The 25,761-nt window shown below is 50.7% G+C and overlaps 7 protein-coding genes across 7 annotated transcripts; 4 read left to right on the top strand and 3 right to left on the bottom strand.

Annotated features, from left to right (window-relative positions):
- Window positions 1–2,872: 2,872 nt before the first annotated feature.
- Window positions 2,873–4,775, top strand: NECHADRAFT_87705 (uncharacterized protein; the record flags this gene model as incomplete). The annotated part of the gene is made up of 7 exons (XM_003047382.1): window positions 2,873–2,964; window positions 3,034–3,238; window positions 3,410–3,620; window positions 3,666–3,976; window positions 4,023–4,385; window positions 4,438–4,587; window positions 4,674–4,775. The coding sequence occupies 7 exons, from the start codon at window positions 2,873–2,875 to the stop codon at window positions 4,773–4,775; spliced, it is 1,434 nt and encodes a 477-aa protein (XP_003047428.1).
- Window positions 4,776–5,112: 337 nt separating this feature from the next.
- Window positions 5,113–7,053, bottom strand: NECHADRAFT_102159 (uncharacterized protein; the record flags this gene model as incomplete). The annotated part of the gene is made up of 3 exons (XM_003047198.1): window positions 5,113–5,858; window positions 5,918–6,376; window positions 7,034–7,053. 3 exons carry the CDS (start codon window positions 7,051–7,053, stop codon window positions 5,375–5,377), a joined length of 963 nt encoding a protein of 320 aa, XP_003047244.1. The 3' UTR covers window positions 5,113–5,374.
- An 837-nt stretch (window positions 7,054–7,890) lies between these two features.
- On the bottom strand, window positions 7,891–10,350 carry NECHADRAFT_87703 (uncharacterized protein; the record flags this gene model as incomplete). The annotated part of the gene is made up of 7 exons (XM_003047197.1): window positions 7,891–9,025; window positions 9,077–9,264; window positions 9,316–9,477; window positions 9,538–9,716; window positions 9,778–9,883; window positions 9,936–10,093; window positions 10,143–10,350. 7 exons carry the CDS (start codon window positions 10,348–10,350, stop codon window positions 7,891–7,893), a joined length of 2,136 nt encoding a protein of 711 aa, XP_003047243.1.
- A 3,244-nt stretch (window positions 10,351–13,594) lies between these two features.
- Window positions 13,595–14,911, top strand: NECHADRAFT_87702 (uncharacterized protein; the record flags this gene model as incomplete). Its single annotated transcript, XM_003047381.1, has 4 exons — window positions 13,595–13,809; window positions 13,863–14,072; window positions 14,133–14,319; window positions 14,375–14,911. The coding sequence occupies 4 exons, from the start codon at window positions 13,595–13,597 to the stop codon at window positions 14,909–14,911; spliced, it is 1,149 nt and encodes a 382-aa protein (XP_003047427.1).
- A 297-nt stretch (window positions 14,912–15,208) lies between these two features.
- Window positions 15,209–15,799, top strand: NECHADRAFT_54090 (uncharacterized protein; the record flags this gene model as incomplete). The annotated part of the gene is made up of 1 exon (XM_003047380.1): window positions 15,209–15,799. The coding sequence occupies one exon, from the start codon at window positions 15,209–15,211 to the stop codon at window positions 15,797–15,799; it is 591 nt and encodes a 196-aa protein (XP_003047426.1).
- Window positions 15,800–16,478: 679 nt separating this feature from the next.
- Window positions 16,479–18,802, top strand: NECHADRAFT_73009 (uncharacterized protein; the record flags this gene model as incomplete). The annotated part of the gene is made up of 5 exons (XM_003047379.1): window positions 16,479–17,244; window positions 17,296–17,835; window positions 17,897–18,141; window positions 18,196–18,524; window positions 18,577–18,802. 5 exons carry the CDS (start codon window positions 16,479–16,481, stop codon window positions 18,686–18,688), a joined length of 1,992 nt encoding a protein of 663 aa, XP_003047425.1. The 3' UTR covers window positions 18,689–18,802.
- A 67-nt stretch (window positions 18,803–18,869) lies between these two features.
- Window positions 18,870–23,092, bottom strand: NECHADRAFT_87699 (uncharacterized protein; the record flags this gene model as incomplete). The annotated part of the gene is made up of 4 exons (XM_003047196.1): window positions 18,870–19,100; window positions 19,225–21,089; window positions 21,460–21,583; window positions 21,614–23,092. 4 exons carry the CDS (start codon window positions 23,090–23,092, stop codon window positions 18,870–18,872), a joined length of 3,699 nt encoding a protein of 1,232 aa, XP_003047242.1.
- Between the last annotated feature and the right edge of the window lie 2,669 nt (window positions 23,093–25,761).

Below are 25,761 nucleotides of genomic sequence, written 5' to 3'. Positions count from 1 at the left end.
ACGGCGACTACCTAGTTGGTCTTAGTCTCTACCCCTGAGCTGAGAGGAAAAGTTTAAACTCAAAATCCACGTCAATTCTGCCCAAAAGGGGCATTCGTACCGTTTCTCATCCGGCGTTATTTCTCAACGGCCCCACAGTTGCAGGCACGGCTCAAACTCAACTTCTCGCAATCACAGTGTTCGGAATATTTAAGCCTGTTCTACTGCTTCTTGCCATTTGTGAATAGATTAATTTCACTGTAACCGCAGTCGACTATTGTCTATCTCAGTTCATTCTTGATCCCTTCGTTTCTTCTTGCTGGCATCATAACATCTATCCCTGGGCACGCCCTTCAACCCAACATGGCTGACGAACCTTACCCCTGGGAAGCAACACATATCGTCGCCGCTGCTGCCGGTGATGTTGCAAAACTCCAACAAGAGCTAGACAAAGGGGTGGATTTGAACGACACTGATCACGAATATTCCCAAACCCCATTGTTCTGGGCTGCTGAGAAAGGACATGAGGGTGCCGTGCAGCTGCTCATAAGATACGGCGCCGACGTCAACTTCATTGAGCCTAATCTTGGTAGAACTCCCCTTTTGGCGGCCACTTCCAATGGTCATGAAGCCGTGGCAAGGCACCTAATTGAGGCCGGCGCCCATGTCAACACCAGGGATGCAAGTTGCGAGACACCCTTAATCTTGGCAGCGAAAGACGGCAGCATCTCGTTGGTGGAGCTCTTGTTAAACGCAGGGGCCGATATTGACGCCAAAGGATGGCATTATGGCCAGACTGCATTGTCCCTGGCAGCGGCCAATGGACACACGGATATTGTCGAATTCTTACTTCAGAACAACGCCTCGACAGATCTCGTTGACGACACTGGTCGAAAAGCGCTGGCATGGGCTATCGAGGAAGGACATGACGATATTGTTGAGATTCTGGCAACTCAAGAGACAGATGCAGGCTCGACAGGCGCCGATAAAGAGGGCTTGACAAGTGAAAAACTATTTTCCTCTTATCCCGGTGTCAGCAGCGGCTCCAATGAAGTCCGTCTCGAATGGGCTTTTAAGCAAGGGCATATCTGGGTTGTTGAGGAGATTTTAGAACAGGGTGTCGACCTAGAGCACCGAGACGAAACTGGAAAAACGCCTCTCATACTCACTGCGTCAGGAGGGCATATCGAGCTAGTCAAGCTTCTGCTTGAGAAGGATGTCGAAGTGGACTCCAAAGACGAGGAAGAGCGGACTCCTCTCTCATATGCAGCCGAAAATGGGCATATGGAAGTTGTCACTCTTCTCTTGGATAACGGGGCTGATCTCCACTCTGAAGACGACCAAGAGATGATCCCACTGACAGTTGCGGCTTTGAGAGGGCACAAGGAGATTGTGTCCCTTCTACTGGAGAAAGGGGCTGACGCAAATCATTGGGACAGCAATGGATTTTCGCCACTATTACACGCTGCTTTCGAGGGACATACGGAGATTGTGTCCATGTTGCTGGAGAAGGACGTGGACCCTAATACTCGAGACAAGGAGGAAGACAAAAGTGCGCTGACCTGGGCGGCCAGTGGTGGCCATTTGGAGGTGCTCAAGTTACTACTGGCGAAAAACGTTTCACCCAACGATGAGGAAACCGATCAAACGCCCCTTACTCTGGCTTTGGACAATGCAATCGACACAGAGGATTATTCATCCGTCAAGTTGCTCCTCGAACACGGCGCGCAGCCTTTCTCAGACGTGTACTGGGATAACGTTCCACCCTTGAAGATCGCAGTGTCAAACGGCCTCGATGAGTTGGTGGACCTTTTCCTCAAGGTCAAGCCTGATTCGAGCAAGGCCAAGCAAGAGCATGTCCGAAAAGCCATCTGCCATGCTGTAGAGATGGATAGAGAGGACTTGCTTGATTTGCTGTTTGAGCACTATGCTCCCGAAGACCCAGATGCCGAAACGCCGCTGCAATGGGCAAAGGGAAAATGCTGCGGCTCTGAGAAGGCTGTCCGCCTCTTGAAGCCGTACTTTCCAGATGAGGTGGAGCATACCGACAACAAGAAGAGGAAGAATGCTCGGGATCACAATTAGACAGATTATAGGTTTAAAGATCCGGTAAGGGAATCAATAACACATTGATAGTGTCAGGGTAATTAGATACTTAGAATAGAAGCTTTACGCTTAAGTAGAGCTCCTCCTTCCCTTTTTGGAATGTGATAACTCGGTCGAGTTTGATTTCGACCTCGACAGGATCTCCGGCCGTGCTCTTGTCCAGTATTGAGCCGTGGCTACTGTCTGAGTTCCGAACAGAATATGAGTGGCATGGTACCTTGGTACCTTAATCAGCCATGGCTGAAAAGCTTGTGAGTTGCACTTGTTCTCTGCCGTTGCCTGTCAGTCAGAGGGCTACTTGGCGCATCATGTCGGCAGCTCGAATTGCCAGCTGGGGGCGGTGCACGCGTCTAGAGGCGGTGGCTGAGGTTCCTCGTTGAGACTCAGCCGCTCTTGGCGTAGATACAGAAAAGAAACTCCCAACATCGCCAACGTTTTCTTTGCGTACCCCTCCCTGTTCCTGGGTGTTGGTTGGGATGCTACTCGAATGTGGCTTGCAACAGACACCAATGACCAGGCGCCCACGCGAAGAAAAAAATCAGGCTCGGGGTAAGCCGGACCTATCGCCCCATAGTCACAAGTAACTGAGCGAATTGTAACGTCCACTTTGGTGCCGTGCAAGTTGGCATACAGCAAGGCTTTCAGCCCACGCCACGTATCACGGACTAACTCCAGTCGTGCTACCCTCGCTCAAACTTGAACTTCTGGATACTTTAAAGAGCCTAAAGCCTCCTTTCCTTTATATTCCTGCATTATCTCACCTTCTCTCCTCGAACTGAGCACAGAGATGTCTCAATTAAACACCGGGGCGCTGGCTAGCCCTCAAACTCACGATGATGACTTCTGGACTGCCGACCTGGACCGCTTCGACGTTGATCTGTAAGCGAATGCCGCCCTGCAGTTTCCATGTGTCTAAATATTTAGTGATCATTATAAATGGACCAAGAGATATATTGCGGAGCTTGAAGACAAGCAGTTATGGCACCAAACATGTCTTGGACGGATTACCGCCCACGAAAGCGAGTTGAATCTTCTTGGTAACTCAATACCTACTGCGGTTTTCACTACTGATATTATTTTGACTAATGGAATCTCAGCTATACAAGGTACATTCCTCAATGACAACGACATAATGAAGTTGGGCCCATCGAGCGTAAGTCGTGTTTCCCCACCTAACTTCCTTCAGGGATCTAAAGTTCTCATTGATTAATAGGAGGAAAATGGCAATACTTTCGAGCTTCTGCAAGTCCCTTGGAATCTCATTCCGCTTAAGTCTGTGCTACTAACCACCTCGTTTGGCAGCTTCATATCAAACATGTTACAGAAAAAGGAAGACGAAGGACAGCTACCCGCCGAGGAATACGGTTTGCTTCGCATTAGCCCTGATGCCCTCAGGCACCTTGCGTCAACGTACCACGTCCCGAGTGCCTTTCTTGCGGCCATCTCTCGTGAGCGTCCTGAGTTCGGATCGAGCTTCCGACGCCAGTCCAAGCACGAGTGGAATTATTGGTGTGTGCTCCCCTGTAGAGCGTCAGGTGCGTACAATACGCCGACAGGCATATTAAGAGCACCCTTCGAAGAGCAGATGGACCCATTCAGCGATATCTATTTCGAGAGCCAAGGGGCGAGGATCCAAGGTCACACGGTTGCGCTTTACATAAATCGGGACAGCGGAACCAGGAAGTTGCGGGTCTTTGTTGTAGACAGAGTCAAACAAGAGCGGGGGTTGCGGGCTCAAGAGCCTCTAGTCCAAATTCAGAAGGGCCTCGAGCGAAGATCCAGCATGGACCTAGACGGCAGTCCATGCTTCGCACTTCTCGTTTATATCAGTTGCATACTACGATGGTGGGATGTTGTGTTGATGGATTTCGACAACGAACTGATCAGCCACGTACGTAGTTCTTCAAACCTTTGATCAGTGGGCTGACATTTTGCAGGAAAGAACGATCCAAAAAGACATTGCGAATGCGACTGAAGAATTTGTCAACACCAGTAAAGTTCTCAATGCGACCCTCCACGCTATGGCTGCCCACCTTTACCGTTACAAGACCGAGCTCAAACGTGTTGAAATGGTCCTCTCTGATCTTCGCAAGTACCGCAAGGAGATGACATACACACCGAAGCCAAAACGGAGGGATGGAGAAGAAAGGAAGCAAGAAGAAGAAAAAGAGGAGGGCGAGGATGAATTCCCGCCAATAGATCGAGAACTGGAGAAAATTGGGCAGCTAGCGTCACAGTTAACGGTAATATCCAGCATGGCAGACGAGATGGAGAAGAAGGTCCAGAATATCTTGGCCCTGGTGAGTCAAACGGTTCACTTAAGTTGTCTACTGGATTGACCTTTGCACCCAGTTGTTCAACCAAATCCAAGCAATCAACGACAAGACTTTGCAGGCTATTCTCAGCGCATCACAGCAAGAGACGCGGATATCGCAAAGACTATCCTTGGCCTCTCACATGCTGTCAAGGAGTATGAAGAGAGACAGCATCGCCATGAAGACAGTCAGTCTCCCACAAATCACGCAATACTGTTCACTGACATCAATGCCTCGTGTAGATTGCTATCATGACCCTGGTGTTTCTCCCAGGTACCACATTCGCGGTATGGAAACCTGTCTTTACTCGTAATGTCGTCTTGGGAACTAATTAAAGAGACTTTAGGCCATATTCGCGATGCCATTCTTCACTGAGAATAAATACCTATCTTCACCGTCCCAAGTCTGGATATGGGTTATTCTCACTGTTGTTTGTACTGCTTTCGCGTTTGGTGGGTATATCCATGTTGTACAACGTGGGGAATCGACTCTTGGCGATCCTGAAGATGAGAACGACACCACCGTATCGTCCGGTGATACCACTGCTTCAAACGCACCATCGGCGGTTGACAACGGCGACAACACATATTTTGATTGCAACAAGCAACACTGGTGGCAGCGAGTCTCTCAGAGAGCATCTCAAGGCGGTATTGAATTGAGAGCTCGTATGCGGTCGTAGAAGTGGTTTTCGTTCCCTGCTAAGGAGAGTGGTAGCTGTATCTGGGTATATTAATATCTACAAGGCTGATGTTAGAAGTTTAATTTCCTAAGCCATCCCTCATTATCGTAGTGTCTTGGGAAAACCTCATCGCACACCAAGCCCGCCACTCTCAACGTCCACCTGCATTGTCTCCAACCTGGCTTAGCCCGATCCAGGCCCCAACTATCGTCAGATATACCTACGTCAAGGATCTGTCCTGGGATAGCACAAACACTCAGGGCATTGAAGCATCGCTCTGAGACGTCCTCCCTTCTCAGTCATCATCATCATCATCCATCTCAGCGTAGACGCGACCCTCGCCGTAATCAGTCCAACTACCATCACCGCCCTTCAACTTGCCGCTCTTCAGCCAACAGTTGCCATATTGTGTCGTCGATCCGTTCATGCCTATCCTGAAGAACACGCTGTCGCAAATAGTGTCGTTGTTCTTCGTCATTTCCGCACATGCGCCTATGCAGTCCTCGAAGTAGTAGGCCCAAATGGAGACAATGTCGTTGATGTTTCCATCTCCGGTATCGGGCGCATTTACGCCGCAGTATGTGCTGAATCTATATCCGTTGGTCGTCCTCAATGTTCCGTTGGCTCCATTCTTGGGGCAGTTCAATGTGAGGTTGGCGACTTGGGCGGCTGGTAAGGGAGCATAATCGATGCCAACGACGTCGTCGGTGCTGTTTGACTGGCTGCATTCACTTGTTTCGGTCGGTGTCGGAGCCTCTGAATTGTCTGAACTATCCGAGCTGCAAGAGATAGGTCTCAGTATTATGTCCTCCAAGTGGAACGAGGAAGCGATGCTCACCTTTTGCAGTTTGCCAGAGCTCCTCCCAAACCCCCTCCAACTGCTCCTCCGACAATGACAGCTGTAACAAGCGCGACGATTAAACCAAAGCCTAGTACGCTCAAGCCAAAGGGAATCTTTTGCTGTGGCGTCGCGCCTTGGTTCCCAGCATTGTATGGTTCATCCTTTGCCGCGACCGCCGTGTACTGGTGTTGATTGTACGCCTCCGGAGCACTAGCTGCCTCTCGATCGTAGTCCACTTGGAGACCCTCGGCGTCTCGTGTCGACGCCATCACCGAATCGCGATATGGCGGCGGATTTGAATAGCGGGTAGCCGGAGACTCCAATGAGCCCATCCGAAGGAAGCAGATAAACGAGGATGCTGGGGGCCAGAGTCTGGGAGGATCGACTTGAAGAGGACAAAACTTGAATGGGCGGGAAGTGGGAGTCGATCGGCAAAGTAATATGGGCCTTTTCACCCTTGTATGTCGTACGTGTTGGTCATTTTCCTGGTACAGAATCATTCGTCTCAGCTTGATGCAGTGAGACTTGGGTATTTCCGGCTCTACACCCAATCAGAAAGCGATTCATGCTCTGATCACTGGCAAAAGTACGGAGACTCCCTAAATAATACGGACGATCAACCTTGCAGTTGCCCGTGCGAGAGCGCTGCGCCGAACTTCAATGGTCAACCACTCGATGCCTGACCAACCAGCGGCACAAGTTACACGTCAGTGCACCAAAAGTGCCTCGATTGTGCAGGGTTCAAAGCCTTGGTTCCCTTCGGCACCTAAAATGGGTGGTATCGCGCGCCGTGCCATGGACTGTCCCAATTTCCTTGTTGTCACTGGCGGGGATCTAAACCAGCTGCGGTTAGTCACTTCTGCAACCCTGTTCGCATGATTACACACTAACAATGTGATACCAGAATTCTGGCTGGGTGAGATAGGGCTTTAACAGAACAGGGCTGAGCAGAAGGGCGCATATCGTTCACTGGGCTGAGACCCATGCTGCCTCGCAGTCTACGGCTTGCATGCCACGATGCCTGTCCTCTCAAGTAGTGAAATGCGAATTGCATTGTATCCTCGCTCGTGATTGGGATCTCGGTCACCGCAAAGGCTGGCGTAATTGACCTACTCCCTCTGCATATCAGCCATCTCGGAGGTTACTTGATTAATGGGCTTTGTAGCTATCAAGGATCAAATTTTTACAGTCGTTAGTTCCGCATGATGAGATCTCTGGCGTGGTGTTTACACTTATCGTCACGCAGAGTGTCGATTCCCGGCATTTTGCGTTAGATCATCCACCAATTGGATTTCTCATGCATCAGCCGCGCAACAGTATTACAGTAGCTTACGTTTACCATTGCTGGATCTCTCAGCTTTTCTCGCTGAGATACACGAATGCCGAAAAGGTTCTCGCTACCCTGGAGGTACAGACATTGCGAAAGGAATACACAGCAACATCGGCGCTGACTTATCTGCTATAAAACTGACGTTATAGCACTTCTGATATTTTCTACCTATCTATCTAACATAATAGATATTTGTATGCTATAAGCTTCGAAACGAACGATTGTGCGGACTGGCGTGCCGTACCTGTTCCACCTCAGGCGAGATAGCATTTTAGAGGGTCTTCATTAGCAACGATAGGAAACCTTGTGGTTGTCAGTTGTTGAACCATACATGAACTTACCTGCATTAGTATCTATCAAGGTATTTCACTTTTATCGCGGACGATAACGATTCAACTTTCACACTACGTGTGATGAGGACTGTTCTCTCAGCATCAAAAGATGACGTCATCACGATGTTGAACAACGAGCCCCTAGCAGCTCATGTGAGGTCGTCAACGCCTACTAGAGGCCGAATCAATTGACATCCTACTAGGGATAGAAGCAAAAATATCACAGGTTGAACTGCGAATAAGATCACCAGGTTCACGACCCTCGTCCTTGCCGGTTAAGCGGCTTCAGTCTCCACAACTCGCCCACTCTAACAACAGGATTTCTCCTGCCCCTCTGTGACTCCTGTTCCTTCTCCACGGCCATTTCCTTCCCTGTTGGTGGTGATCTCTGGATATACCTTGACGTATTCGGAGTACCTGGGGAACCCATCCTCAGTGTCGGGAAGCGTGACTTCATTGCTGACAACACCGACAAGCAGGCCCGCGAGGTCATCTCGGCGACGCTTGAGTCTCTCACCGTTTTGGTCCACGACCTCCCAGTGGAGGTTCTTTATGAGATACGCCTTGACGTCCTCTTCTTCGAGACTGGGCAGCTGGCCCGCAAAGTAGCGCTCAGCTAGAGCAATTGTGAGGGGGATTTGACCGCTGATCTCAAGACCGGCGGCCTGGTCCTTCTTGCACTTGCCACACGAGGTCTCTTCGTCCTGGCCAAAGGGAGAGAAGGTTCCGACATGATACGGTGACACGACGTAGAGGGTAGTCAGCTCCTCCTCCGGCACATCGCCAAGGAAGATGTGGACCCCGTACTGACCCCCGAGGGCATGCTTGACCGCTTTGATGTTGACGAGCCACTCCAGGTAGGTTTGGCCCTTGACAAGGTCGACGACCGAGCGTTCTTTGGGGATGGTGACCTTGGGAACTTCTAGGTCCGTAAGAACAGACTGCAACTCTTGGGCAACGGCGGGCTTCGCTGCATGAGCGAGAGACAGTGCGGTCAATGCGGTATTGGGCGCGTCCACTTTTTGGACCTGCTTGAGCCTCGTGGCGCGCTCCCTGAGTGTAACATCTGGCTTCTCATTTCCTACTCTCCTGGCCACCACCATGTTTGCCAGTGACCCGGATGGATAGAGGGAACGAAGCTTGTCCTTGATGTTCGCGCGGTAGAGGGCAGGGTCTGCAAACTCCCAGTTCTGGGTTTCTGGGTATGCATAGCCAAACGCTGCCGTATCTCGGACCTGGCTGGACTTCCAGAACTTGTCTGGGCCAGGGACGGTCTTGTCTGCCGTCCTGTAGAATGGCAAGAGTGGTGTTTGGTTTCCCTCTTTGCCCCCCGTTGGTACGGCCCAGTTTGCATCCCCTGCTATCTGGTTTGTGACCCAGGCGTCTTCCTTGTCAGGATTCTCACGAAGGCCTTGCCAGATAGCGAGAAGGCGGTCGATGTTCCTTTGTAAACATCAGTTTCGTGGCCCTTGAAGTTCATCGCAGGATACTTACGTGTGATGGAGCCAGAAGATGGGGTCAAAAGCTGAGTAAGAGGTTCTTCTCATATGGCCAAGTCTGCCTCCAGTACCGCCGCTGAGAACGTGGACGGTGTTGTGGACATCTTCGAAACTTCCGAAGCCGCGGCCCTTCCTCACGGTCTCGTCTTGTCCCTTGCCCGGCTGCCTAATCTCAGGGGGGACCTTGTTCAGACTTACCTGTTCGAAAAACTCGTAGGATTGGAGAAGGTAAACCACTCGCTCACGAAGGTTGACCTCCATTCTCAAGCCGTCGACGACACCCTTGGTGTATGGTGTGATGGACTCGATGAGGAGATCTCGCTTGCTCTGCGCTGTCTCTTCCTCCTCGGACCTGCCGTTTTGATGATAGCGAGTAGTTGTTGACAGCCTGTCGACCTACGTAGGATCTATATGTCAACCTGATCCACATGTGGTTGACGTGGTTCCTTAGCTCACCTTGATGTTCTCCTGGGTGCCTGGCTGAAACTTGTATGAATACAAGGGGTTGGGAATTTCGACGAGTTTGCCCGCCGGGAAGTTGTACTCCTTTCTCAGGCTATCTGGCATCTTGACCGGAACGACCTTGGAGTTGGAAGCCTCGGTGGGAAACACTGGGAGGTCTGGACGGGCCCAGTCTGGTGATGGCGGTGTTAGTTGAATAGGATCAGCTTGAACGGTGCCCGAAAGAGTACCAACCCCAGAATGGCATCCGAAACTCCTCAGCGACAGCCACGTACTTCTCCCGGCCTTCTTCCGGGGTGAACTGCTTCGCCACATGCATCATGGCATCCCGGAGGACAGACTAAAGCAATTGATTAGAAATTGACTGCAGCATTTGGTGTAAAAATACGTACCTCAAAGAGGGCTAGGTAGGGTCGATGCCAGGTAAGGAACAGAATAGAAGAATGGGTGCAGAACCCCTTGAACGGGTCATCATCATCCCTTTCTCTCTCTAGTTTGCGGAGCTCAGGATCATTTTCAGGCCATCCCTTGTATGGCAGACCATGAATACCTAGATACTGTCAGCTGCTATTGGTGTATGGAACACCAGGAGTTCTTACCCGCGATTTGGAAGTACGACAGCAGCCTGTCCTGGGGAACCAGCTCGAACTGCCAGAGACCAAGCAGGTAGAGGTTCCACGCGTCCTCATTCTTCTTGAACTCGCGCAGTTCTTTGCGGATCCTGGGTTTCTGTCCAGGCTTGACCTCGATGCCTTTGACCACATAGGGCTCATTTGGACCAGGCTGAGGAGGGTTAAAGGGCGGCATCTTGAGAATACCCAGGGATGCCTTGAACTGGCAATTGAAGGAGAATACTTGTTGCTGAGTATAGTAGACTATTGAGTACGGTAAGGAGATGGCGCTCCTATTATAAAATTACTTTTCCCCAGAAAATGAGGAACCTCAGCTTTCATATGCGCAAAAGTTCAGATATCACATTGTGCCGCTGGGGTAAGAGACTGTGATGACACTAGTGAACGGCTGACTTTCCACACCGGCCGCACAGCACCCAGCCTGTCCACTGATGATGTTCGAAGAAGTGCATAATGTGATTGATGGCGTTGCTTTGCAGATATCTCATCATAGACCGAGTCCGAGTGTCATCGGGGACCAGCTCTCAACTGTCAGCTGTGAGATGGCCGTGTGTCTCAGAACTGCCACCACCAGTCTGCGATCTAGAACGCGGTCTAGCGTCAGCTTACTTGTGTGACATCTCAACGCTCTAACCCCACCGCATCGTATCAACATGCTTGCTAGAAAGATCTACAAATAATGATTCTAGCTATCAACTAGCTACGAGGTCGGCTAGGGTGGGCCGGGTCCCATGAGCCAACACTGCTGCATTGGATAGTGAGGCCGAAGGTATGGTAGAGATCTCGAGAGAGCCGCGTTCCTCAGTGAATGCTGCTGAGCCGTGAGGAGAAGCAACTGCGGGGTAATGCTGATGAATGCTCAAAATCAAACACCAATAGGCACACGCATGTGATGTCTCGCCCAAGAGCGAGCCGCAGGACCTCCCTTGCTGTACCGCAGCAATCACCAATACTTCAAGCATCAGTCTCTGGTCTAGGCTAAATGGAAGCACTGTGGCGGCTGAGTGGCTGATTGAGATGCTTTGAAAGAAGTAAAACGCTGCAGCCTTGGCATCTTAAATGGCGGGCCATGACGGGTAGATCCGATCAGTTTCGGCCGGATGCAGAGGGCTTTTGGTCTTGCCTTTAGTTATCCCCGTGTCTTTGGGTCTGGCTATGCAGAAATACAGATGCAGACAGCTCAAGGAAAGACTGGAGAGCTTGTCGTCTGCGCGGGGTGCAGTAATGCTCAAGACACTTGGTCAAGCATTCTGCCTGATATTCAGTATGCTTGAAGTGCATGGAAGCACCTTCAATTCCTCGCGCTCATTGATGCCTGATCGTAAATGCAGATGGGTTGGGAAAATACGGGCTTGCCGAGTGACGGGCGCGCTGATGAGTCAAATGTCTCACAGCCACAACGGGCCTGTAGGATCGCCAGACGGTGATGCACACAGCAGACAGGGGCCCTGTACGAATAGAAGGGGCTGAAGCACAGCCCACGTCTCTACCACGCAGTGCGGTGGACTCACATATGTACTGTCTGAATGACTGCGAGTCGAATTCCGGGTGTCAGGAAGCACTGTGCATATACATCTGTATGTCCGAAGATATACAGAAAGGCCAGGAAACAGGCTACGAGGTCTGAGCTATTATCAAGAAGAACATGTCTTAACCTCACTTGGTAGCCGAGTGAACGGCCAGTAAAGGACTTGGCCGTTGGAATAAAATGCAGCCTTGAGGGCAGTACGACACGCGATTCCCTGGAGGCCATCGGGCCGACAGAGATGCTCTGTGGAATAACTGTGCAGCATGACTGCTGTGATGCTGCTGGTTTCGGCAACAGAACTCAATGATATCGCAATATTGTGTTTTAAGTATGTATTCTGGGACTGAATATACCAGATGACTGGTAACGATCTCATATGTGAAAATGTGGAATAATACCGCGAAGGCAATTCGTCACTTTGCTTTCTCCAGAGACTAGGGGAAGGACATAATCTAATCACGGCCAGAAACGCCCCTGCTTGCCTCACAATCTTGGCCCGTTATAAGCATCAGACTTGGAAGATAACTGGTCTGCAGAATCTGGCCATGTTGGGACGAGACGTAGTGGCTGCGGGCCCTTGCTCAATCATCTGATCAGATACTTATTAGGAAATGAATGGCCTGAAGCAATGCTGAACTTTCTGTTGAATAGCAGGACTAACATTGGCGATCCAGCAGTGAAGACACCGTCGACATTAGTCGGTATCTTAATAGGTGAGTGTCCCAAATGCATTGTGCACGAAGGGGATGTCCCGGGACAGTGTCAAATACAATACAGGCTACGGATCGGTATTAAAATCTGGAAATAATTGGATTATCTACTGTAAACACATGGCACCGGTTGGCGTCTAAAATGATCTACGAAGGTGGCACTCGGCTGTCCCTAGCACGGCCTCGGCGGTTACAGCCGTCAACGACAAACCTTATTGCAGATCATTTTACTAGCCTGGGAAATTGATTGAATATTGACCACAGGTATCCTTCAAATGGGCAACCTTTTGGACTGCATGAGCATGAGTTACGGCAACCTCTGTGATTGTCTTCTCTCAGCTGTTGTCTCTACACGAGTTCGCATTGCTAGGCAATACAAACATCCTCGAACGTCATTTTCGACATTCTTGAAATGACGGATCGAATGTACCTGAGCATGGCCTCGAGGTTGTCACTCGCTGCCTCGGGTTCGTCCAAGCAACACGTAAGACAGGTATCAGATCATTGACTGACTCGACATGACGAAGTAGGCGTCCAACCCGTGATTTGCAAGATCACCATCAAAGCGCGCTAGCAATTGGTGTGGTACACCATCGCGGAGAAGGGGAAAAGGCCCGACAAAAGTTAGTCCCGGGCCGCTGAGCACGGCATTGCCCGGGAAGAGAAGGCATACCCGTCCCAACACAACGGGAGGTTCCCAATTTTTGAGTCGGGATTGTTCCCCCTTGCTTCCCCTTTCCCCTGACCATGTGCAGATCATTGACCTTGAAGGAATAACGTCGATCAAAACGTGTCTACATGCCATGTGGCCCTCCGCTTTATTTTGCACGTACCCATCCTCCACTCAAACCTCAAACCGCACCTCTTCATGCCAGAGTATTAATATCCGTGATAAGAACCGGCTTGGGAACTAGACTGGCAGTTGTCGCACCGACTAAGATGCAAGGGGGTTTTGACCCTGATTCAAGATGTGTAGAGATTTTCTCCCCGGCGCCAGACCGTTCCTGGTACTACTCCACCATGTGGCGGCGATCCGAAAAGTCTCGGCGGACCCTCCGAGCTCGTCAACAACGTGGTTTATAAACGTGGTCTACCCGACGCCGGTTCCATGGGCCCGAGTGTTCTCATGTATGGAGTCTCTTTTCTTCATTTTCCCGTAAAGAGACATTGACCGTTGCACCATGGCTTCCACCGGCGACACCAAGGTTGCCTCACTGGCAGCAGGCTTTACGCTTGGCTTCGGCTTGTTGACGGTCTGGGAGGCCATCAAACAAACACGACGGAACCGCAATCCTCTGAGGAGCGTCTACATCTACATGCTCTGGGGAGAAATCGCCGCCAATCTTGCCATTGCCATTATCGGCTGGATCTTTCTAGAGGGTATAATTTCTCCAACGTAAGCTCCCCACACATTCTGTCATAAGCAATGACGGGACTAACATTGTTTAGCATACCGGTTCTCTTCTTCATCTTGTTTTTCTGGGTTTTTGAGGTCCAGCTGCTCATGCAGATCATCGTCAATCGAATCTCCATCATCGCCGAACATCGATCTACAATCTTTAAACTCAAATGGGGCACGGCACTCGTCATCACTTGCATCAACATCGCCGTCTTTTGCATATGGATACCCTCACACATGGTTCCTCCAGCAAGTCAACTGTACGTACCTATGTTCAAGGTAATTAAGCTCTATTGGGTTGAGGTGCTGACTTATTGCAGCATTGTTCGCATCAATGCGTATTGGGACCGAGTCTCCAAGGTTCTCATCCTGTTGGTTGACGCCGGACTCAACTGGTACTTTCTTCGAACTGTCAAGAAGCGCCTTCTTCGGCAGCACCAATTGAAGAAGTATGAACCTCTTGTTGGCTTCAACGCGAAGCTCATGATTGTCTCCATCGCCATGGATGTGAGTGACCATTGTTGTTTGTGCTGGTCGCACACCCGCTAATAACTACATACAGGGCATGCTCATTGGACTCATGTCACTGCCCAACCAAGTCGTATACATCCAATTCCACCCCGTCGCATACATGGTCAAGCTCAACATTGAAATGTCCATGGCCTCGCTCATTACTCGACTCGCCCGAGGTGAAAACGCCGATGAATACTACCCCTCGATGTCACGCTCCAACCACGGCGCGAGCGGACATGATAACAGCCACAGCCGAACGGGAAACAGCCCATGGGCTAACGGAAATGTCGTCCACATGATAAATAGATCCAAGGTGGCCGCTGGAGATTCTGACGAAGAGGCTGTGGGCCCTATCGGCCGAGCCGGTCCTGGAGCCGGCATCCATCGACGAAAGGATATTGAAGTCAAGGTGGAGACTGATACGAAGATATACAAAGTTAAACGAGATGGCGCAAGAGGAAGGGCATCGGGGAGGGTTGAGGATGAGCTTCCATTGACCTCGGACACTGGGCACCCTAAGCAGGCCATTCACGTTCAGGAGACCAGTCGTGATCCCTCCATGACAAGTACCGAGTCGGGAGCTTGATCAACAAGAGAGGTTAATGTCGTATGAAAATAATAGTAGTAATGAAGGCATATCAACAGGCATATCTATTTGACAGACACTGGCGATAGCAATATGATCGGACAACCCCGCGTGAGGCTGTTGACCCCGCATGTCAACTTGCCATTCACAAGGCGCGTGCCAAGAATTGACTCACAAGAGCAGCTTCAAATCCCAATGATACGGAGCTGGTTTAGGCTATTTAAACCTCATACTCATCCCCTAGCTAAGCGATTAGAATTGTTGGTAGACCCTGTCCATCAAACCCTATCATCAAAAATGGCTGGCACCCCCGCCATCACCATCGAACCGGGATACCGTCCCGGGTTCCTCGCCAGGTGCCTCGAGATGCACATAGCCTTCTACCATCCCTCCGTTCATTGGGGACTAGCTTTCGAAACATCCCTCGCCAAAGACTTTGCCGAAATGATCGAGAGTCTCGAAAAGAACCCCCGCACTCAAGTCTGGGCAGCCGTTGAAACTCCTCCTCCAGAAACGAGCGCCGGCATCTTTACCCAGCGCATAGTGGGGACTCTCCTTGTCGATTCAGAAAGCTTGAAGACTACAGGGGCAGCGCAGATACGCGGGTTCATTGTGGATCAGCGAGCCCGCGGCTTGGGGATCGGGAAGAAGCTCTTGGCGGCGGCTATGGAGTTTATCGAGAGCAACGGGTTTGACAAGGCTACACTTTATACGAGTGATACTCAGGATACGGCGATTCATCTGTACAAGAAGGCTGGGTTCGTGGTGGAGATGGACGAAAAGAAGATAGTGTGGGAGAAGCCGCTGAGAGTGTTGCAGCTCACCTGGAAGCGGCCGCAAACGGCGGGCCAAGAGACCAATGGTGTTGCCGAGGACAGAAATAACTAACCCTGGATCTATGGTGGATGAATCAGACCCTTGATTTCATCTTGTATGTGCTTATCTTCTGCATCTGGCCCAACCTGGACAAAGATGCCCTGTCAGCCTGTGATAAGCCTCGGAAGTTTTGACAGGTCACAGATGCCAAATATATTGCAACGGCGTAAAGAAAGCCAAGTCGCCTACTCCCTGTTTGATTGCAAAATGATGTCGCCATCAACATTCATGCACCTCGGCAATATCATGTGCGAAGGATGTTCACCACCAAGAGCTATTGATGTTGTGCTTTGACCGTCTCGATCGACCGTCCATCCCGGGACAAATCTCCCGGTGAGATCCAAAAACGATGCAAAAAACCATGGTTCGCATCAAAAAACGTGCCGATCCCTTGTTCGGTGGTAGGGTCGGACAGATGTCATCATGTCATAACTCACACGCGGGGTTGGCAGAGGGTGTGCTCGGTCTGGCGGTGGCGCCATTCTTTGCCGTTTAACTCGTCGACCCTTATCTTAGCACTGAGGGTTGACATCACAGAGGCTTTTTTCTGGATGGGTTTGATATCATGCTCAACGTTGGGGATAATGGGGATTTTGGGGGTATATATAGCGAGTTTGCTCTGTTGCTGTGCTTATCACACTTTCTACAGTCTTCGTCTTTCTTTGTCGGAAGACCTTTTTCCACTGCTGCAATGCCCGAATCTACTTCGTCGGCTGTCGATATCAACAGCGGCCCCAGAGGTCGCCGTCACTCGGTTCTATCAGACTTCCTCCCCGGCAGTTTAACCTTCCCTTCGTCGTTTGTGGCTACAGCTCCGAGTGTCCAAGAAATTCTAAACCGAGATATCGAAGATTGCTCTTCCGACGAAGAAGAAGAGGACGAAGAAGCTCATGTTGCCACTGACGATTCTGAATCGAGACACGTTGATTCTGCCGATGTTCAGCTAGCATTCCATTCCAACGGGGTCGCATACGGGTGCGGCTTTTCTACTATCCCGCTTCCCGGCATAGACCTTCCTGTTTCCAACCCACACGAGCAAGATGAATCCCTGCAAGCCGAAATCGACCTGCTACGTGACAACGACATCCTTCCCCCAAAACACCCTCGAGCACGGAGAGCTAGCGTCGTCGAGCGCGCATACCGAACCGTCTTTAGCACAAGAGTACAAGACCACCATGCTGCTGCCGAAGAGCCTACTGAAGAGACGCGACTTCTACCAGATGTAACGGCAGGCTTCGAAAACGGACTTGCAACGCCGCCTTCCGACGAAATACATAAAAAATGGGAGCAAGCCGTAGCGGCACATGATATCGAGACGACCTGGCAGCGTGAAGCGAAGACGCTGGTGCAATATGCGGCACCTTTGATTATCACGTTCTTGCTCCACTACTCGGTTACTGTGGCCAGTGTGCTCACGGTCGGTCGTCTTGGAATGGAGGAGCTGGCAGCCGTGAATCGTGAGTATCTGCACTGCACATTCCTAGGATCAGACAGCTAAAGGCAACTAGTGGCCACCATGACGGCGAGCATCACTTACTACGTCCCTGTACAAGGCCTAGCAACTTGCCTCGATACCCTTTGCGCCCAAGCTTACGGATCTGGCCACAAACATCTCGTGGGGGTTCAAGCCCAGCGCATGACTTGGATACTTTGGATTCTAATGCTCCCCATCGCCGTGGTCTGGTGGTTCTCGGAGCCAATACTCTCAGCTCTCGTCGGCAAGGGGCAAACAGCAACGCTTGCAGCTCTCTATCTGCGCGTTTTGATTGCCGGTATGCCTGGAGTCGCCGCCTTTGAAAGTGCAAAGCGGTTTGTGCAGTCGCAGGGTCTGTTTCATGCCACGACTTACACACTGCTCATCGGTGCTCCCCTGAGTTTCCTGCAAAACTGGCTATTCGTCTTTCGAGCTGGCTGGGGCTTTGCTGGAGCCGCAACGGCTATGGCAGTGACTCAAAATTTGTTGCCGATTCTAGTCATCTTTTACGTCATGTTGTTCGAAGGCGGGCAATGCTGGAAAGGCCTCAGCTGGAAGGCATTCAGCAACTGGGGTGAGTTGGGCCCTTCCTTGGTAACCCAGTCACTTGGCACTAACACAGCACCCCAAAACAGGCCCAATGATAAGGCTGGCTCTCCCTGGCATGATCATGATAGAAGCCCAGTTTTCCGTCTTGGAGATTCTTACCATCGCCGCTGGTCGTTTTGGAACTGCTCAGCTAGCAGCGCAGAGCGTCCTTGTCACTATGACATCGACGTCATTCAACATTCCCTTTCCGTTGGCCATTGCAACATCTACTCGAGTTGCCAATCTAATTGGAGCGCATCTGAGTGACGCTGCCCGAACAACTGCAAGAGTGGTAAGTATCAATCCCAGCTCTTGGTTAGAACCTTGGCCTAACAGGTTTGTGTAGGCTATTGTCGCGGCTTGCGTTGTTGGACTCTTCAATCTAACGATATTTGTCACGCTTCGCAAACAACTACCACGGATCTTTACAGAAGATGACGAGGTTGTCGATATTGCCTCACAGGTTATCCTCGTCTGTGCAATAATGCAAATTTTCGATGCCATGGCCGCCGTATCTCACGGTCTCCTCCGAGGAATCGGGCACCAAGCGATTGGAGGCTACGCCAACTTGTTTTCATATTATCTTGTGGCCCTGCCCATCGCACTGGGTACGAGTTTCGGTCTAGGCTGGAAGCTAGCCGGTCTTTGGGTCGGATTGACCGTCGGCCTTGCCGTGTAAGTTGAGACAAACCATGTAGTATGTTGCATTACTAACCACAGCTTCCAGCGTCTCGGGGATCGAAACTCTGTATCTCTATCTAACTGATTGGGAGACTGCTGTGGCTCAGGCTGAAGCTCGGATGCGATCAGAGACACGGAGGATGTCGGTGGTTGTGTAATTTTCACTGCTCATTAAGAAGTTCAGCCACCTCAGCTTTTAGATGCAACATGCTATGGCTGCGGAGGCAGAGACCAGTTATCCTTTTATCAAAATATTTCTCATCGCTTCAAAACCTAGAAAATTCCCTTCATAGCATAGTCAGACGTCCGTCTTGACTATCATCTCATCGTCATCCAGGCTTATCGAATCACGATAGTTTCGACACGTTTCCCTCCCTTCTCCGCTAGTTTCTGGATCTGCTCCGTAGATTCAAACCCTTGAATGAAGCATGTTCCAACAAAGGCATAATGCTCATCTGCTTTTCGAAGTACGGCAGGGTAACGTAATCCGTTCATCACACAAACCACATCACCGGGCTTGGCATGGAGAGGAAATATCCCGGCATACCCGAGACTGGTTTCTGCTAATCTCTGGTTATTTCCCAAGCAGCTTTCGCACAGTCTGATGCCCTCTTCAAGTGCCGCAGTCGTGTCGACCTTGGCCGCTACAGGTCAGAACATCGCAAGCTTCTTCTGTAATGCTTGGGGCACTCACTGGCAGCCCCCCCAACAATCGTTTGAAATACTCAGTCCTTGGACTGGGCTCCCGCGCATCGGCGCCCCTTGCTCCGTCATAGACTTCGTCCTTGTATCGTGACGTGACCCAATGAACGAAGCTTGTAGTCTTTCCAAAGTCTGGGATGCCAAGACCAGGTCCACGTTCCTGGATACCCGATTCGAAGTGAAGCATAGAGTGCAGTGCAACCAGCGGGTGACATCCAGTCACGTATTTCTGACGGCTGGTTGCAAAATCCACTATCCATGGGAGTATGGCTAGCGCTTCGTGGCCAGCGTTAGCATCGCTCAAATCACCCCGTACGGGGCCTAGATCTTGGACCGTGTCGAGCATTAAGACGGCGCTCAGCATATCAGGTCCGACAAGCTTGGCCTTCTCGAACCATGGAAGAAACAAATGATCGAAGTTGATGGGACGGAATGAGCCGATTGGACAACCCTTCCCATCCTTCCTCTTCATTCCCGGAAGATTAGGGGCCCAAGAGGGCGTCCCGGGGTATTCCTGCCACCCGTGGCCTACCCCAGCAAAGACAAGAATATCCAGGTCACCAGATGTCATGCCGAATAAGCCTTCTCGGGAGGCCCTGATATACTCGGCCATGAAGTCACCACACACCATCCCGACAGACGTACTGGGGCTATAGTCTGGCACGAGTCTCAGGCAACTCAGACTCAGAAACCCATAAAAGTAGTCCTTCGGATTACTTGCCTCTAAGTCACAAGCTAGACTCCAGTGCGGTTCTGGCATAATATGTGCATCCCTGGCTTTCAAGCATGACCATGTAGGGTGACCTACAGCGGGTCGTGCTTCAAGCCTGGACTCAAGCATCTGGTAGATACGACGACAGATAAACCTGACAAGTTTCCATTGCACCGGATGCATGAACAGGGGCCTGACAATGACCGGGTAATATCCTAGCAACATGGTCCAGCGCGCGAGATGTTGGAGAGAGGCCAAGGATAGAGAACGGGTTCCGCAAGCAAAAAGGGGTCTCTTCGCAAGAGCCACCTCTTGAAATACCCATACACGAGTCCAATACGGTATGCCGAATATGCGCATGAGTTCCTGTATACCGCCTTCGCTCTCATAGACTTTTTCATAAAATGAAGGGTATCTGCCGAGCCACGCCAAATTCAAGCCTTCTGTCATTGGAACAGGTCTTTTGCGAAACCTTTGAAGACTCTCTTGATATGATGCAAGAGTATCAGTCGCACCGGGGCTGTCCATAGTGGTCGCCTCGTTGGGAACCTCATGAGCAACATCCCCAGCCCTTTCAGGATCTTTCTTTAGACTGATATTGTGAAAAGCATCTTGGAGATTCTCATCATCATCCGTGAACGAGCATTCTCGAGCTATCACGTCAACCCAGTCCATAGCGCAATGGATCTTATCATCCGGCGCTCCCAGCCAGCAAATGACAATTTCCGCTTGCGAGTAAATATCCTTCATAAAAGGAACTTGATGGTTCTTCTCATTCGGGTCACCCTGATTGATACAGAGCGCGTCTGCCCAAAGCCTAGGAGCCACATTGGCATCCTCCAGGTGCTTGGGAGCATGCTCTAATGCTGATGCCAGATTTATCGCCACATTGACCCGTTTTCCGTTGACGAGTACGCTTCTGGTGATTTCAGGGTCGCCCCAGACGTAGGACAAGGCGCTGTATGCCGGCCCATCTTCAAGGCTAACAACTTCGAGTTTGCAGACAATTTCGGGGTTTGTAGAAGTGGTTTCGATTAGTCGAATTTGGCGGCCGTGCATCGGAAGATTGTCGTACAGTGAAGTCTCTTGAGATGGCGAATCCGGTGACGACATGTTGCGCTGCATAGCCGGATGAGTGTCAGAATCTTGGTCAAGTCGAGTGGTAACGAACCATATGAACTATCAGTCGCCTCCTAGCATTTTTCGGCACATGGTTCTTGTGTTGGGAGAATGATCTTCAAGTTTGAGGAGAATACTGGGTTGAGAGTCCTGGTTATGAAGCTGAGCCACGTTGAATACCATTCCAACTGCATGAGTGCCTGAGGCACAATACTCGCGCAAAAGTGTAGAAATGAGGCTGAGCCGTGGACAAGCTGGCAGGCACACTCCTAGGCTGACAGCCGATTCCTTGACCGACCAGATTTCACGACTCGGCTTTGCTCCGCACGAGCGTCGGCATTGATCATGGGATCTCTTATCCTTTGTCGTTTGTTCTATACTCAGGTGTTGGCTTACACATTGTAGAAACCGAAAGACAGCCATGGATAACATATTTCGCGATAATAAACAATATGCTTCGACATGCTCGCTCGAAAAAGAAAATCGCCTTGTCAATTACCCATGCCGGCTCCATGCAATTCTATACATAATTAGGAAAACTTTCATCAACAAGCTCATGGAACCCCAACGCCGCATCATTCGGGTTGTCCTCAAAATTATTCCCCTCACCCATTCCCCCTTCCAAGCAAGTCAGACAAGCCACGATGAGATGACACAACGAAGTGCCCATCCTTGATGGAACTTCCTCTCTCGCCAGTTTGACCATGACTCTTTGGGCAAGGGCCGCAGCAGTCAGTTTTCTAAACAATCTGGCTGGATCCATGCTGCTTGATGTGAAACCCCCGACTTCCACCGCGGTTTCTCTGTAGCGTCGGGATATTGCCGGGGGGTCTTTGGAGCTGACAAAGGATTCCCACAGAGATATCTCTAGAAGAGTGACTCCAAGACTATATATATCGTGCCCAAGGTTATATCGAGCCTGGGGCTCAAGACTTTGTCGTTGGGGGTGTCGATAGATATTCTCAACCCAATCGTTGACGCCCCGTCGGCTTGAGAGGTCATCAAAGGAGCGAAGCATGTACCAGTCTGTGAGAAACGGCACCCCCAGCTCTTCGCAACCAAACCCATTCGCAGTCTGGGTGCTGTTGCTGTTTCGGAAGAGAAGGATGTTTTCGGGTCGAATGTTCTTATGAACAAAGTTAGACGTATGAACAGAGAGGGTAGCACGGCAGAGCTCATGACACAACTCTAGCCTGCTCTCTAGAGAACATGGAATTCTCTCCCCGTTATCAGTAGTGCCTATGATCTGATTCAACGGTCGAGGATTGTGAAGATAAGAAGGGATCCGGAAGAGCAGCTCAATGCCATTCTTTTGTCGGTAACCGATACATGCCAAAATTCCCCTGTCGCATTTGGCTCTGCTGAGTCTCGAGGCCACGCGGGCGACCGAAATCTCATCGATAGGCAAAGGCCGTCTTTCAACGAGAATATCGATGGTGTTGATGCCGCCGCCATGGCTTTTGTACTCTCCCTTCGCCACAAAAAGACGGCGCGAGTCGGGAACTGGTGACAAGTGTTCGCCATCGCCTTTGCTGAAAATCATGAGCTGGTCGCTTGAAAGCAAAAGATCTCTGTGAGTGAGACTCTTTTCCTTCTCAATCAACTCAATCAATTGCACGAAATCCTCTTGCCAGCGATGAAACTTCTTTGCCGCCCTCGTAATTCTCCTCTCCCCAATAGTCGAGAAGTAGAACCTCTTCAGCGACCCATCTTTATCGTAAAGTCTCTCGATAGCTGCCGAAGTCTCAACCACACTTTCCTGAAGTCGCTGTAGGTAATCGTGCAAGCTGTCCTTGAACTTTGGGTTCAGATCCTCGAGCCGGCTTGCCCACTCGGCAAGGCTCACATCGAGAGTCAACTTGCCCTGACCAAGGTCTCTCGCAAAAACAGAAATCTCTTGCACTATCTTTGGGGCATTTTTGTACTTTCTTCCCATGTCGGCGAGGTAGTCGAGGCTCTTGGTGACAGTCTTGGCGAACTCCGGGATGGCGATGCCGACACCAACGGCTGAGAGGATCAGCTCGGCCATTTTGCGCTTTCCGGGGCTCGGGGATCTTGAATCCAAATTTTGTAATGTGTATGGCCCCGTTCAACAAAAAGAGAGAATGTGAGGCCTTGAGGAGGTGAGGCATCGACCACGAAAGAGGGGATTGAGGGGAATGCAGCCCAACAGGTTGAAAATGCAAAGGGCCAGAGATCACATGACCTCGAGTTGGGAGGGCAATGCTCAAGGCAGACTGCAGCCCCTCAGGAGTCGAGTTATAGGCTCCAGGGGAGCGATCTATCCTTCAATTTAAACTCAGAGGACTCAATTCTCCTCAGTCACGATTATGGTTGATCGCGCTCAACTATGTCGTGCCCAGGCCACTTGTCGCGACCCGTAGTCACCACCCTAGAGCAGTAAAAGTGTTAAGAGATTGAGAAGGTTTTGCGCGAATATGGGTAACGAAATATTCTGGAAAGATAAATTAATACGTTGCCGATGAGTCCTTTTAAAACCCTTATTAGTTTCTTCTTTATGAGATTATTAGGCTTATTATATTTTCAAAATACTGCAACATCAGAGGCAGTGAATGGAACCAAACGAAGCAACTAATCGTTCACTCAGACCTGATTACTTAAGTAGGTAGTCACGGGGAACCAGTACAGGCACGGCCGGCCGTGTCAATAAGGTCACGTGATATATATCACGGCCGGCCGTGTAAACAAGATCCATTATATCAGCCCACGGCGCAGTATTATCAATAGCCAATCAGAAGGCTAGTTTATAGTCTAGCCACCCAAGCCACACTTAGCCACAGCAACCTAACCACTATGCCACGCGAGGGCGAGATAAGCTGCCTCTGTAAGCTACCTCTGTAAGCCAATTGCTAGCTGCTATCGCAGGCTGTTGCAAGCCGTTGTTACAGGCTGTTGCAAGCTGCCTTTGGGAGCCATTGCAAGCTGCCTTTGAAGACCGCTGTAAGCTACTGTTGAAGACCGCTGTAAGCTGCACAGTGGGCTGACATAACGGATCTTGTTTACACGGCCGGCCGTGATATATATCACGTGACCTTATTGACACGGCCGGCCGTGCCTGTACTGGTTCCCGTAGTCACGCAAGGAGTTATCTAAGCGACATTACCTTAACTAAACTTCGCCCTTTCAAGCCTGCACAGCTAAAGACCATCTCGTGATAGCCTCATTATCCTGCCACTTATAACACCAATTGCACCATAGATTATGTCATAGTTACAACAACAATCATGACATAACGTTAGGTTATAGCGGGAGAGCATTATTCATTCTATGGCATCACGGCTAGTACACGTTATTTCCAGTTCCAAATCTTCCATCCCAACCGCTTCGTCTTAGTAACAGGCTCCAAAATTTGTATCGCCTCCTCACATCTCGGCTCCCGCTTCGCAATTTCAAGCGGAGTAAGTCCAAATAGATCCCGATCATTGGGGTCCGCCCCATATTCAAGCAACGCTTCAATAACCCCCTTATCCCCGGACGCCGCCGCGCTGTGCAACGGCGCCCGCCTACCGTCCCAGATATCTACCTTGGCCCCATTCTCGAGGAGAAGCCGTACAGTGCCTAGTTGAGAAAAAGATGAAGCTGCGTGCAGGGCTGTGCCTCCATGCATCCAGTTGGAGTTGACGTCTGCGTTGTGCTTGAGGAGGAGCTGAATGCCGTCCAGCCAGCCGGTTTCGACACAGTAGAATACTGGGTTGTGGAACTTGCTACACATGCCGCTCTTCTTGCCGTTTCTAACGGTGGGAGGATATACGTTTGAATCAGCGCCGTGCTGGAGGAGGATCTTCATAAGATGCTCGTCCTTGTGGTCGATGGCGAAATGCAATGCCCCCTTTCCCGTCCTTGTGTAGGCTTGATTGATGTTTATTTTCTGCTGGACGAGAAACGTCGCAGCTTCGGTATATCCCTCGTTGATCGCCAGCAGCAGAGGTGTCATCTGGTTGTTGTCTGCTGACTCGATATCTGCTCCGTAGAAGTGCAAGACTTGCATGGCCGCTAGATGGCCCGCCTTGGCTGCGAGATGCATAGGCGTTGATCCAGCCTCAGGTTCTAAAGCGTCGAGTTTCGCTCCTTTCTGGATCAGCAGCTCAGCTACAGAGTCGTACCCGTGGAGAGCGGCAGTGTGCAACGGCGTGTCGCCATCGTTGTTCGTCCTAGAAATGTCGGCGCCTTGCTCTAGGAGAAGCTCCGCGATCTCCCTGAAGCCAAAGAGGGCAGCTATTTGCAGCGCGTCGTCACCATCCCCGTCGCGAGTGTGGATGTCGGCCTTGTGCTCCAGAAGGCAGTTAACAATAGGTTTCCAGCCCTCCATGGTAGCAGTTCGGAGGGCGTTCCAGTCTTCTCCGCCACAAGCCTCTACATCAGCACCATACTGGAGGAGCATCTCGATCGTGTCGAGAAGAACATCATCAGACTCCTCGGTTCTGAGAAGTGTCTGAATAAGAGGAGTAGACTTGTCGTTGCAGCGCTGGTTCGGGTTGGCTCCCGCTTTCAGCAATGCTTCCACAACCTCGACTTCACGTTCCATCGCGGCGTAAAACAAGGCTGTCCACCCATCCTGGCTAGAAACGGCGTCGACGATGGCACCAGCTTCGACCAACGCCTCAACCACGGCCAAACGACCGTTTTCCGCGGCAAACATGATAGGACTCTTGCCCCGGTTGGACATTTTGTTCAAGT

This window comes from Fusarium vanettenii (genome assembly GCF_000151355.1).
Source record: "Fusarium vanettenii 77-13-4 chromosome 12 genomic scaffold NECHAsca_15_chr12_5_0, whole genome shotgun sequence".
Lineage (NCBI taxonomy): Eukaryota > Fungi > Ascomycota > Sordariomycetes > Hypocreales > Nectriaceae > Fusarium > Fusarium vanettenii.
Note: the sequence above shows the minus strand (reverse complement) of the source record. Positions and strands in the feature narration are given on the sequence as shown.